This window comes from Cornus florida, unplaced genomic scaffold (assembly GCF_030987335.1).
Source record: "Cornus florida cultivar Cherokee Brave unplaced genomic scaffold, ASM3098733v1 CherokeeBrave_3.0.0_Hap2_Chr02, whole genome shotgun sequence".
In the NCBI taxonomy this organism is placed as follows: Eukaryota; Viridiplantae; Streptophyta; class Magnoliopsida; order Cornales; family Cornaceae; genus Cornus; species Cornus florida.
The window spans coordinates 81077113-81089760 of record NW_026775572.1 but is presented as its reverse complement, the minus strand read 5'-3'; the positions used below and the strand labels follow the sequence as shown (position 1 = coordinate 81089760).

The following is a 12648-nucleotide window of genomic DNA, read 5'->3' as shown; positions in this document are numbered from 1 at the left end:
GGGGATAAGTGCCTGAAAAGGGAAATAACATGAAATTAGACTAAAACGGGAAAATAAGATTGAATAAGGTCCTAGAACATTCAAGCTTAAGAGGTTTAAATGCATTTTTTTCAGCGCTTATCATCTCTGTAAGGAAGGTAGGTTGTGATGGTCATGTTTTTTCCCCCTTTTTTTGGCATTTATTTATTTGTTTATTCCTTTTCGCGTAACCTTAGGGTTTTATAGAACCTAAGGTAGGGTTTGATGTCCGGAATCTATTTTCGGCACCACATGCATTTGCTTTATTTTATTTTACTGTCGATGCATGACTTAATTGTGTAGAGAATCATGCTTATTTAATTTTATTTTCTAGGGGTATGAATACATAGTTTCTTCGGAAACATTTTCATTTTTCAGGGTTATTTACGTAATTAACTTTTGGAGATATTTTGTCTTAGGGACCTTTTTGCAATTATTTTTGTGAGATATTTAGAAGAGGGACCATTTTGTAATTTTAAAAAAGTATGACAAGTGTCACCTTTTCCTTGGACCATTTGTTGACTTTTTGGTGGAGACACTTGGAAGCTTAGGATGATGACATGTGTAGGGTGGAGATTCAATCTTGTGGGGTGCCTAGGATGGTGACAAGTGGAGGGGCATGATGTGTATGTATGTGAGATATAACGATCTGAATTTTTCAACCCGGTGCGTTGTGATGAACTAAAAATTAACCCGGTAACGAGTCCGAAATGCGGAAGCAAATGATAAACCAAAGTCTTTAGAGATATAAAACATCTCTGAGATACCAATGTGACATTCCATGAGGTCACGAAACTTAAAGTAAACAAAAGAGAAAACGAGAGTCAAAACGGGCAAAATCCGTGAATTAAGGGGCAAAATCCGTCAATTCACAAGAAAAAGGAGGAACTTGACTCTAAACAAGTCAAAAAAGGTGAATACAATATAATCTAATCATTTTATAACATTCCAAGAGGTTTTAAGAACTTTGGACAAGAATCCCACAAAAAGCCCTTTCCCAGTTCAAACCAAATCCCGACACTACTTCACTAAAACATGAATAACTCCTACTATGATTAGAATCTGAGAATGAAATTGGTACCATTGGAAAGCTGACTCAAAATCCATGAATTTAGACTCAAGAATCACCCCATTTGGGTAACAAAATGAAGAAGTTATGGCTGTTTGAAGTTGGAAGATCAGTGTTGAAACTCAACAGAAGCTATGCTCGGGATCTAGCTATTTCGGTCGACCGAAATGAACCATCGGACCACCGAAATGGACAAAATCTCCGCTGAAAACAAGTTTTTAAAAGTTGGTTGGTTCGGTAGACCAAAATGAACCATCGGTCGACCGAAATAGGCCATTAGTCGACCGAAATAGGTCCAAACAATACTTTTGGCTATTGAAAAGTGTGTTTTTGAAATTCAATCAAATACCAAAAGCCATCGGTCGACCGAAATAAACTTTCAGAAGACCGAAATGCTCAAAAAGCTACTGCAATGCTAGGAAAAGGGTTGCAAAAGGAGTACCTCTTTTGCGACCAAACATTTTGGTCGCAAAAGGAGACCTCGTTTGCGACCAAAACTTTTGGTCACAAAAGGAGACAAAAGTTTTGGTCGCAAAAAATGTATCCTTTTGCGACCAAAACCTTTGGTCGTAAAAATAACATTTGGTCGCAAAAGAGCTGTTATTTTGCAACCATCTAGTTTGGTCACAAAAGGGTTTGTCTTTTATGACCTTTTTTTTTGTCGTTGATTACGATTTTTTTTTTTTTGGTCACAAAAAGAATTTTTTTTTTTCACTCATAAATATTGTCGCAAAATTACATATTGTTTGAAAAATGCATTTATATATTTACTTATACATCTTTTAGAACCATATTATATGATAAATGACCACCTTTTGCATTATATATAGTTGTAGCACTTGAACAAAAAAAACAGTTTTACATCCTTAATATATAGTTGTAACATTTGAATAGAAAAAGTTGCCTATGCACCATTATATATATAAATGCCCAAACAAAGTTCATAACAAGAGTCAAAATATATGGACATTTAACAAAAACTATCCTGCCATTTAACAAAAACTATCCTACCATACTCCTAACATATATATATATATATATATATATATATATATATATATATATATACTACAAGTCCTACCTATACACAAATATTACATAATATATTTAAAGCAAATCTATAACAAAATAAGACTTAATTATATCCAAAACAACTCCATTACAAATACCCATGGCATGTCAATTGCATTATCACTAACATGCTTGATTGGAGCAGCAAAAGATGGTGATGAAGCAATTGGAGGCACTGACTTGTGATCAAAAGTTCCCTATAAATATGGCGAATCAAAAAGAGCTTCCTACCTACATTCCGGTCCAACCTGCATAAAGTAATAAAGTAATTAATTCTTATAAACTACATGACTCCTATAAACCACATATCAAGATATATACTTATACAAAACTATTTAGTTATTGAACTTACGCAATCTTTAGTGCTCTTAAAAATAAACTATTAATGAGTATTGAATTGAAAAAGAAAATTAAACTTTGTGATGACCTTTAGTTAGTATTGTTGAGCTTTTCCATGATGGCCTTATACATTTCAGCCATTTTGTTGCATTGCTCTATAGCTTTGGCAGCCTCTCTTTTAGCATCTGAAGCCTCTCTATTAGCGTTTTCAGTTTCTAACTCTAGAAGAGCATTTTTCTCCATAGCATCCCTCTTAAGAGCTTCAATTTCGGACTCCAATATAACATTTCTCTTGTTAGCCACCAAGATTTGCTCACGTAGGCTAGAATTAGAAGATGGAGCTATCATGCCATGTTCGAGGCCACCGACATAAGTTGATGTCGTACCAAGAACTTCATCTACAATATCATCCCTCAATCATTGGAGAATCATTGTCTCCAACTGATTGAGATTCTTGGAGTTTTGCAACCATGGTATCCTATAATTCAAATAATGGTAAATTTTGTTAGAGCAATAGATTGATACATGGAAGGATAGAAAAAAAAATAATAATAAAAGGTTTCTTTCCATAAAGCTCTTTAGCACGTGGACAGCTCCAGCCTTTATCCGGATGAAAATGTGTCTTCTCATAGAGTTTGATCCTGCTAGGAAGTTGTTGTGTTTCGGCATCCCGCTATATAATTACAAATAACAAAAGAATTTTTATTAATTTATTAACTAGACTTACAGAAGAATTGTCACATATTTAAAGAAATATCGAATGATACCAGCTCTTCACGACATCGAACAAATGATTTCGATCCACCACGATGCGGGACTTTGTTCTTTTCCTTATTCTTTTTGTTTGTCTTACTTGCTCGCTACATTCAAAATGTTTAAATTTTGTTCATCAACACATATATATAGTAGCATAATACTAAGCTAAACTATTCAAACGACCCAGCATGTGGATGTCTAAAAAGAAAGAGCAAAATACTATGTAGCAAGTGTAAGGGAATGCAATCCGCTGGTAAAAAGAGCTGCCCCTGCATCAAAAGCAGTGCCCCGTTTGCTGAATTTTCAGATAAAAGAGAGGAAGGCCCTATCACCCATCACCCTTAAATCATTTTTTTCAGGATGAGATAACTAGTGACTAGAGTACACTCAAAGCAATAAGAACAGAGCAACATCTACATCAAGAATTCAAATATACTATGGTAAAGAACACCATCAAACTACATAAATCCAGTCAAAGAAAGATGCTTGATTTCAATTATAAGTCCAGAGATTACTGAACTGTTCGACCAAAAAAAATAAAATAAAAAGAGAGAAAACAAGAATCTTTTTATTCTTAACAATTTCTTCTACTGCCAAAGCAATATGATGATACTCTTAAAACTCAAAAGAAAAAAAGAAAAAAATGCAAATGAAAACAAAATATATTAAGCCAATTCAACTCAGAAGAACTGATCAGTTGAATGCATTATTTCCCTTATGCAGATTTTTTATAAAGATCCATCTGAACTTTTATAAATTTTTTATTTCTTGATTGATAGTTTTAATGTCTTGGAGATCATTAGAAGGTTCATGATTGTGCTCTGAATACATTCATAAAATCTGATAACCATGGATAAAAGCTACTAGTTAAGAAGATGACTGTCGTCTTCTTTTTTTTCTTTTTTTCTTTTTTTCTTTTTTTTTTTTTTTTTTTTTTCCCAAATGGGATGTATAAAAATCGTTTAACAGTAATTGAATCATCTTGTCTGTAATATTGAAAGGGCATTAGCAAAAATCTTTTTATGGCTATTTGCGAGGCAATAAAACTTTTCAAATAAATAATACAAGACCACATTAAACACCGCCCATACCCCAATAGCATTAGTCACAAGAAGACAACAGAAAATACCAAAATATAGGCATATAAAACAACTGAACTCACCTTAAATTGTTCAGACATAAACCTATTGCATACAAGATCCCAGTTTTCTTGAGTGACAGATTTATAAGGATGAGAGTGCACCTCCTCTGGGGAAAACTTGAGAAAATGTCTATGTAGCCTGCATCTGAAATCCTTCAATTGTTTTTTCAGTTGCTTATCAATACATCTCATGATATGGGATTCCTCATATCTCATTTTGAATTTACCCTGAAAAAATAGCCCACTTATTATTTAAGATATAAGTTCTAATGCAATAGTCATTCATAAAGTTAAGCAATAAGATTAAACAAACTATGTACCTTTATAATTTTATAAATCAACTCTTTCTTAGCTTGCAGTATATGCTTCCAATTCTTATGATATGGCGCATGTTGCCGAACCTGGATTCCTAATTCAGTTGTCCACTCTTTGCTCCAACCATTGACAGGCTTCCACATTCCTGGTAGAATCTCAATTTCTATTAAGACTAAATTGTTCTTACTCCGATAGGTATTTAGTGAACAGTTCTTTGATTTTCCTCGACGCTTTACAAATATTGGAGGAACTATAGAAAAAACTAGTGTTAGAAGCTCTTAATTTAATCAACTAGGTAACTAAGAATTAGAATAGACAAGCATGAATGTAATACTAAAGGTAATACAATAGTGGAATAAACCATAACTCAACTCGACTCTACCCATGCCTAAATACTTATAATTTACTAATTATATCAAAAGCTGTGATGTTACCCCAATCAGAAGAAGAGTCGGTGGATGAAGCCACAAGATTTGGACTCGTGGTAAGTGGACTGGGTTCCGAAGGAGAGTCAGTGGATAGAGCAACAACATCTGGACTTGCGGTAAGTGGAATGGGATCCGCAGAAGAACATGTGACAACTTTCGGTGATCTACGACCTGGAGCCATATATTCCGAAAATCTGCATACTATGAAAAGAAATATTAAAAGTTGCAATACATTTCAACATTAACTCATGAAACAGAAGCTTACCAAGGTACATGATGAATTAAGATTACATTTTTTTTTTTCATGAAAGGAATGATTTTATATATGAAAAATAAAATTACAAAAAGAGGAGACATACCTCCCTTTCCATTACAAAACAAAGATGGAGAAACCTATTTCCAATAAAGACCAAAAATAAAAGATGAACTATTACAAAACATTAAGCACTGACAATGGCTAACAAGTCTAATAAAGTAAGACTAAAGATATAGAGAAGATCCCAAACATGCAATAGAAATAGCTATAGAAAAGGCTTCATCTTTGATCCACCAATCGTGGATGAAGGTTACATTATATCATCTGCATCAGTGTCATCATCACTGAGCATTGTTACTTCCTCATCTGTACTGTAATGGATAGATATATCTTCTTCTCCTTCAGTGTCATCATCAAAAAAATTATCATCTCCTTCATCTAATGTCATGTTACCATGAACAATATCAACATCAATATTGTCCAACAACATGACATCCCTATTCAAAAGGCAACATATCCACATCCTCCACATTTGGGATAACCCGATCAACTTCACATTGTTCATATTCTTGATAGGCATCAAGAGTATCACTTTTCATAGCTTCACTTTCATCTTCCACCTCGGCAACATCAAACAATTTTCGTGGTTGGATTTTCTGCACTACTTACCATTGTCCACATAATTTAGTATCACTTACATAAAAAACTTGTTGAACCTGGGATGCAAGAACAAAAGGGTCATTCTCATACCATTTCTGAGAGACATTAACAATAGTGATCGAATGGGAATCTTTGCGCATTCCATTCTTTCTGCCAATATTCCACCAATCACACTTGAAAAGAAAAACCCGTCTCCCCAACAATATTCTAACTCTATAACATCTACTATGACACCATAGAATTCAATATTTTCTGACTCGTGTTGTCCTTCCACAACGACACCACTATTTTGAGTTTTTTGATAATCATCCCATTCCTTGCCATGGAATTGAATTCCATTGACAATGCAACCATTGTATCGTTTTACTCATTCGTCCAGTCCACATACCAATGAATACAAATCATCACTCACTTTGGACGGGTCATTTTGATGGAGTTGTTGGATCTATTAACAGAAATAAAAAATGAATAATCCTTAGTTTCATTAATAAAATTTATATATTTATATGTATATTACACATAATGGTTCCACATAACCTAAACAAATACTTACTCGTTCTTCAAACCATTTAGTGAATTGTTGTGTATGCCTTAGTTGTACATTGTTCGGATCTTCTCTTTGTAGATCTTCCATATGCTTTCTATATAATTAACATATGCTATGTTAATGTATAAAAAAAAAAAAGTCATATGCAATATAACTATATGGATATAATTCTTGTTCTTACTCAAAATAAGGTTGTATTTCGTCACAATTATTAAGCACATGAAATCGAGCTTTAGCGAGATCAGTCATATCCATTATCTCATAAGTTTCAGATCCCAATGGATGAACAATTGGTCTTAAAACAGAGAAATCTCCTTGTTGATGCCCTCTGTCACAATTTCGTTTTTCTTGATTAAATCTTGTCTCAACCCCTCCGAGATACATAGAGCAAAATTTAATACATTCACTATCTATGTAAGCCTCAGCAATTGAACCTTCCGGATGAGCTTTGTTTCGTACATATTGTTTTAGAGTGAAAAGAAACCTATTTACATATGTTACCACACCAATAATTAATTTAAAGGCATTATAGATTTAAATTAAACAACAACAGAAAATATAAGAATACAAATTTTAAAACGCCTTTCAATTGGATACATCCATCTATATTGCACAAGTCCTGCAAGGATAGCTTCACGTGGCAAATGAACAGCTAAATGAACCATTACGTCAAAAAATGCTGGAGGAAAGATCATTTCTAACTTACAAAGTGTAACCACAATGTCTTTTTCTAATTGCTCAAGGATTTCCAATTTCAAAGTCCTACAACACAACTCTTTGAAAAAAAATCCCAACTCAATTAATGCATTGGAAATATCAACATCCAAGTACCCACGAATTGCAATAGGTAGAAGACGTTGCACAAGAACATGTGAATCATGACTTTTCAAGCCAAAGATCTTACACTCTTTAACATGTATGCATCGAGATATGTTTGATGCATATCCATATGGAAACTTCACCGACTTCAACCATTCACAAAAGCTCCTTTGTTTTTCTATTGACAAAGTGTAGCGTGCTGATGGCATCATAAATTTATCTCCATTCCGAATAAGATGCAGCTCTTTTCTAATTCTCATTGCCTCTAAATCAAGGCGAGCTTTCACATTTTCTTTGGTTTTTCCACTAATGTTCATCAATATTCCCAACACATTATCACAAATATTTTTCTCAATGTGCATGACATCCAAATTGTGTCGTAACTTAAGGGATCCCCAATATGGTAACTCAAAGAATATGCTCTTCTTTGTCCAGTTCAATTCATTTGGAGTACATTTTCTCTTTTTATTGTTGGCTCCCTTTCCAAATTTGACAGGTCGTAGACCAAGCAATTGTTCCAACAAGTCATTTCCAGTTAACTCATTTGGTGGTAACCTATCCTCTTTCTTACCGTCAAATTCTTTTTTACATTTCCTCCAAGCATGATTAAGCGACAAGAACCGATGATGACACATGTAACATATCTTTTGTCCATGCTTTAATTTTAAAGAACATGTATCCTCGTTGCAAACTGGACATGCCATGTATCCCTTAGTCATCCATCCGGATAAGTATGCAAATGCACGAAAATCATTTATAGTCCATATCACAGCTACATGCAAACGAAAGTTTTTTCCAGTAGAGGCATCATACGAAACCACACCGTTTTCCCACAGATCTTTCAAGTCATCAATCAATGGTCTTAGATACACATCAATGTCATTTCCAGGTGACTTTGGTCCAGGAATAAGCAACGACATAAATAAAAATGGTTCTTTCATACATTTCCATGGAGGTAAATTGTATGGCATAAGCATAACCGGCCACATGCTATAGGAATTACTCATGTTGCCAAACGGATTGAAACCATCGCTAGCTAGTCCAAGTCGAACATTACGAGGATCATTAGAAAACCAATCATGCTCTTTGTCAAATTCCTCCCAAGCCATAGAATTAGCTGGATGTCTGAATACATCAACTTCTTTTACACGTTTTTCTTTATGCCACCTCATATCTTTCGCTGTCTTCCTTGACATAAATAATCTTTGTAGCCTCAGTTTGATTGGAAAGTATCAAAGAACCTTATGAGGAATTCTCTTACCCTTACCTTCGTTAAATTTATATCTAGATTCCCCACATTCCGGACATTTATCTTTATGTTCATGCTCTTTCCAGAAAATAATACAATCATTTTTGCAAGCATGTATACAAATATAGCCAACACCTAGTTCACGCATTATTCTTTTGGCCTCATAATGTGACTTTGGTAGTGTCTCAGCTGTTTCCAGAAATGCTTCCCTAATGAACTCAAGAGTCATACTAAATGATCTATTATTCCAACGACCAAAGACCTTTAAATGAAACAACCTCAATAGAAAAGATAATTTTGAAAACTTAAGACAACCAGGATATAGTTCACGTTGTGCATCTCTCAATAATCTTTCAAAATTTTCATGTCTCACTTCCTCTTCCAGCACACCAGGTGCACGACTATTAGATGTTCCTCCTTGTTGCACATCTGGAACACGTGTCTCCATGAAAACATCTTCCACCAATTCATTTACCCCATCACCTTCCTCTTCATTATCTGTAACATAATTATTATCAATATCATCATCATCATCAAAATTGTCATTTTCCGTTCCCTGTTCCTCTCCATGAAATTCCCACTGGGTGTAATCTCTATGCATTCTGAATGTGAATAGATGGTCCTCGACCTCATCAATTGGCATTAATATCAAGTTCACACATATACGGCATGGACATCTTGACCTATTGCTTCCATCTGTATGGGAACGGGCCAACCGAATGAATTCTCTAAGTCCTTTAATATATGTTTTAGAATACCTATGCGGATATTGGATCCAACTCTTATCCATATCTAGCTCCCTATAAAAAAAATCGGCAATTGTATCATGAATCCTACTATTTTCAACTTGTGGCTTAACAGGTTAAATAATTTTAGACTGGGAAAGGGGATATAGGGTGAGACTAGTATGTTCAATAAAGCCATCCAGTAAACTAAATCCCGCCAGTCAGATTCATATATAACAGAGTGCGCATCCAATTTCTTATATATATGTATGTTCAAGTATATTTGTGCTTTAAAGGAATTATATATGTAGTTTAATTTTCTTAAGTTTTTTAAGAATTCTAAAATATAGAACACATTAAAGAAATAAAAAACAAAAATGTGAGAAAGGTTCCCTGGAGCCTATTTTTAACTCTTTTTGTAGACTAATTTTATTAAATAGATTTGTCTATTTCTTAAAGCATGATGTCATTTACAGGCAAATTTTGAATGGATATAAATTTTTGTTATAACAATTCATCCCATTGAATTCGACAACTCATATTAAGACCACTGAATCCCACTAACTTGAAAATTATCTACTTGTAATAGAGAAACAATAATGAATGTCCATAGAGAAACATGTAATATGCAAAGTTAAGCATTAGCCTATGTTAACAATATAAAAAATTTAAATAAAAAATGATCAAAACACAATAAAAATATAATTGAATGAAAACCAACAAACCAGAGCAACAATTTGAATAAAAGGAAGTCACGATAACAGCGCCCTTGTCTCAAGCAGTGTTTATAGCCCACCGTCAGAACCTGCTAAACATAGAAATTTATTATGCTTAAATAACATCCCAAATTCAGATTTAAAAGGAAAAATCAAATAAGTGTGTGTGAAAACAACGAAAAAATGATTAGCTAAGAGAAACTTGGACATTAGTTATCAGATAATTGTTAAATTAAAAAGCTTATAATTCTAGGAAGTGGGGAGTGAAGTTGCAGTCGTAGTACTACAGGCTCAAGCTTTGAGAATTATGGGGAGTGAAGTTTCACCAAGGTTAAACATGTTGGCCAACTACAAGCACAAATTGTGTGGACTACACGCCCTAGTTGCTAAGCATGGCCATCTTTACATCATCATTTTCACAGGATATCTACTAACGTTACTACAATGACATAACACTTGGTATCCATCTCTATCTACACAACACATTATGATTTATGAGCTGTTGATGAGAGTGTAAAGCTTCCACTTTACCCTTAAATTATAGTGGCATAACTTGGCAGAGGATAGTATTCCAAACAGAACTGGGTTTGAAATCAAAAGATGAAGAAAACTCATCATGCACCATAGATATATATATATATATATATATAAAAGGATCATATATAGCACTAGTTTCCATCTTCTGTCACAGTTTCCTTTGTTCTAAAACTATCATCAAGAGAGTCAAATGGTTTGCTTGGTTTCACTTTCCTTCCTCTACTCATCCCATTTACAAGAGAAAGTGTTAGATTTATTAGTGATTAACATGCAATAGTACTACTTTTTTACAATTTGTAAAAATCTTCTCAATTACCAATTCTTATTATATACTATCATTTTTAGCTTTTTCAAGATGCAAATTAAGTAAAGTTTTGTTTCTCTACTATGTTGCACTTGCTCTTTGTTTTAAGCTGGAGAAAATCAGTATTTTCAAATTAAACAAGAGTTATGCAAACATGATCATATAAGTGGTTGCATCAACAGTATGTACTGAGAGAAAGCAGATGTAGTAGGTTGAGTAAAATCAAGAACTAGTGACGTGGAGTTGATGCCACATCCTCATCAATTAATCTGGCTTGTGTTTTGCTATTTCTGGAAAAATTATGTATTAAAATATAAACTTAAATAGCAAGCCACTTATATATAGCTTAGAATTATAAGTTTAATTTACAACCACAAAATGTACTTCTTCTTAGTTATAATATATATTTTTCCAGCATAACTAATTAATAGTACTAATTAAATAAAGGTAATGGAAATTGACACCAACTGATACCCATCATCAGCAATGAAATGCCACCCTATTGGAAGTCGAAGAATATTATTATCAGTTGGTTGGCCAAATAGTGTTTAACTGCCTGTACTTGTTCTTGTCTTAGATCCCTTTTATTTTATATAGAGAGAGAGATTACAGAGAGATTAGAGATAGATTATTCTCTTAACTTTAATTAATTAATTAATTTATATAGAGAGATTGTCTTACATCCCTTTTATTTATATACAGAGAGAGAGATTAGAGAGAGATTATTCTCTTAACTTTAATTAATTAATTAATTAATTTATATCTGCCTGTACTTGTTCTTGTCTTAGATCCCTTTTATTTTATATATAGAGAGAGATTACAGAGAGATTAGAGATAGATTATTCTCTTAACTTTAATTAATTAATTTATTTACATAGAGAGAGATTGTCTTAGATCCCTTTTATTTATATACAGAGAGAGAGATTACAGAGAGATTAGAGAGAGATTATTCTCTTAACTTTAATTAATTAATTAATTAATTTATATATAGAGAGAGGGAGAGATTAGCATGCGCCATGTTACCATCTTAATTATTTTATTGACTTCGGCCGTTAAACCCTAGAATGGTTACTAGAATAGGGATTATCAAATAACAAAATCTATAATCTAAAATTAGAATAGGGGGTTTTCAAAATACAATCTAAAACCCTTGTGCAACAATGAAGATCTGAAGAAAAAGAGAGGAGTGAAGGCAAGGGAACTTAGAGTGAAGACAAGAGAACTTACTTTTAAATATGAAAATAGCATATATATCCTTCTACTGTTGGAGATCACCAATGAAAACCTTGTAATCTGTTAGGAAAGATGAAATTGTGATGAAAACTTTGCATAACGATGAAGAGGAAGAAATGAAGACACGAATATTGTTCACCTCGTGGAGATCGCCATTGAGCCCTACATGAACTGAACCATGAATACTGAGAATGAAGTGGGCCGTGTCTAGGTATCAGGGAAATGAAAAATACATAATTAAGTTCACCACCTTTTTTTCCCGGTTAAAATTTAGGGTGTGTTTGGTAGGGTTGATTTGGAGGGATAGGGAGAGAAAAGAAAAGAGAGGATAGTGTAGTGTGTGTTTGGATAAGTTAAGTGGAGGGATAGGGAGGGATAAGGAGAGATAGGAAGGGATAACTATCCCTCCTTATCTTTCATTTGCTTTCTCCTCAATTTTGAGAAGATAAGGAGAGATAGGGAGAG

General features: G+C 33.6%; 1 protein-coding gene across 6 annotated transcripts; it reads right to left on the bottom strand.

Moving 5' to 3' along the window:
• Window positions 1-2031: 2031 nt before the first annotated feature.
• On the bottom strand, window positions 2032-12407 carry LOC132295377 (uncharacterized). Of its 6 annotated transcripts, none has more exons than XM_059793627.1 (9): window positions 12323-12407; window positions 12178-12243; window positions 10119-10201; window positions 5144-5331; window positions 4715-4959; window positions 4416-4622; window positions 3265-3357; window positions 2586-3170; window positions 2032-2406 (listed from the first exon to the last, which is right to left on the bottom strand). In XM_059793627.1, the coding sequence occupies exons 4-8, from the start codon at window positions 5316-5318 to the stop codon at window positions 3003-3005; spliced, it is 888 nt and encodes a 295-aa protein (XP_059649610.1). In that variant the 5' UTR covers window positions 5319-5331; window positions 10119-10201; window positions 12178-12243; window positions 12323-12407; the 3' UTR covers window positions 2032-2406; window positions 2586-3002. The 6 variants fall into 6 exon arrangements, with proteins under 6 accessions (XP_059649610.1, XP_059649609.1, XP_059649608.1 ...); XM_059793626.1 differs by having other exon boundaries at window positions 5144-5338; window positions 10119-10198; XM_059793625.1 differs by having other exon boundaries at window positions 10119-10198.
• Between the last annotated feature and the right edge of the window lie 241 nt (window positions 12408-12648).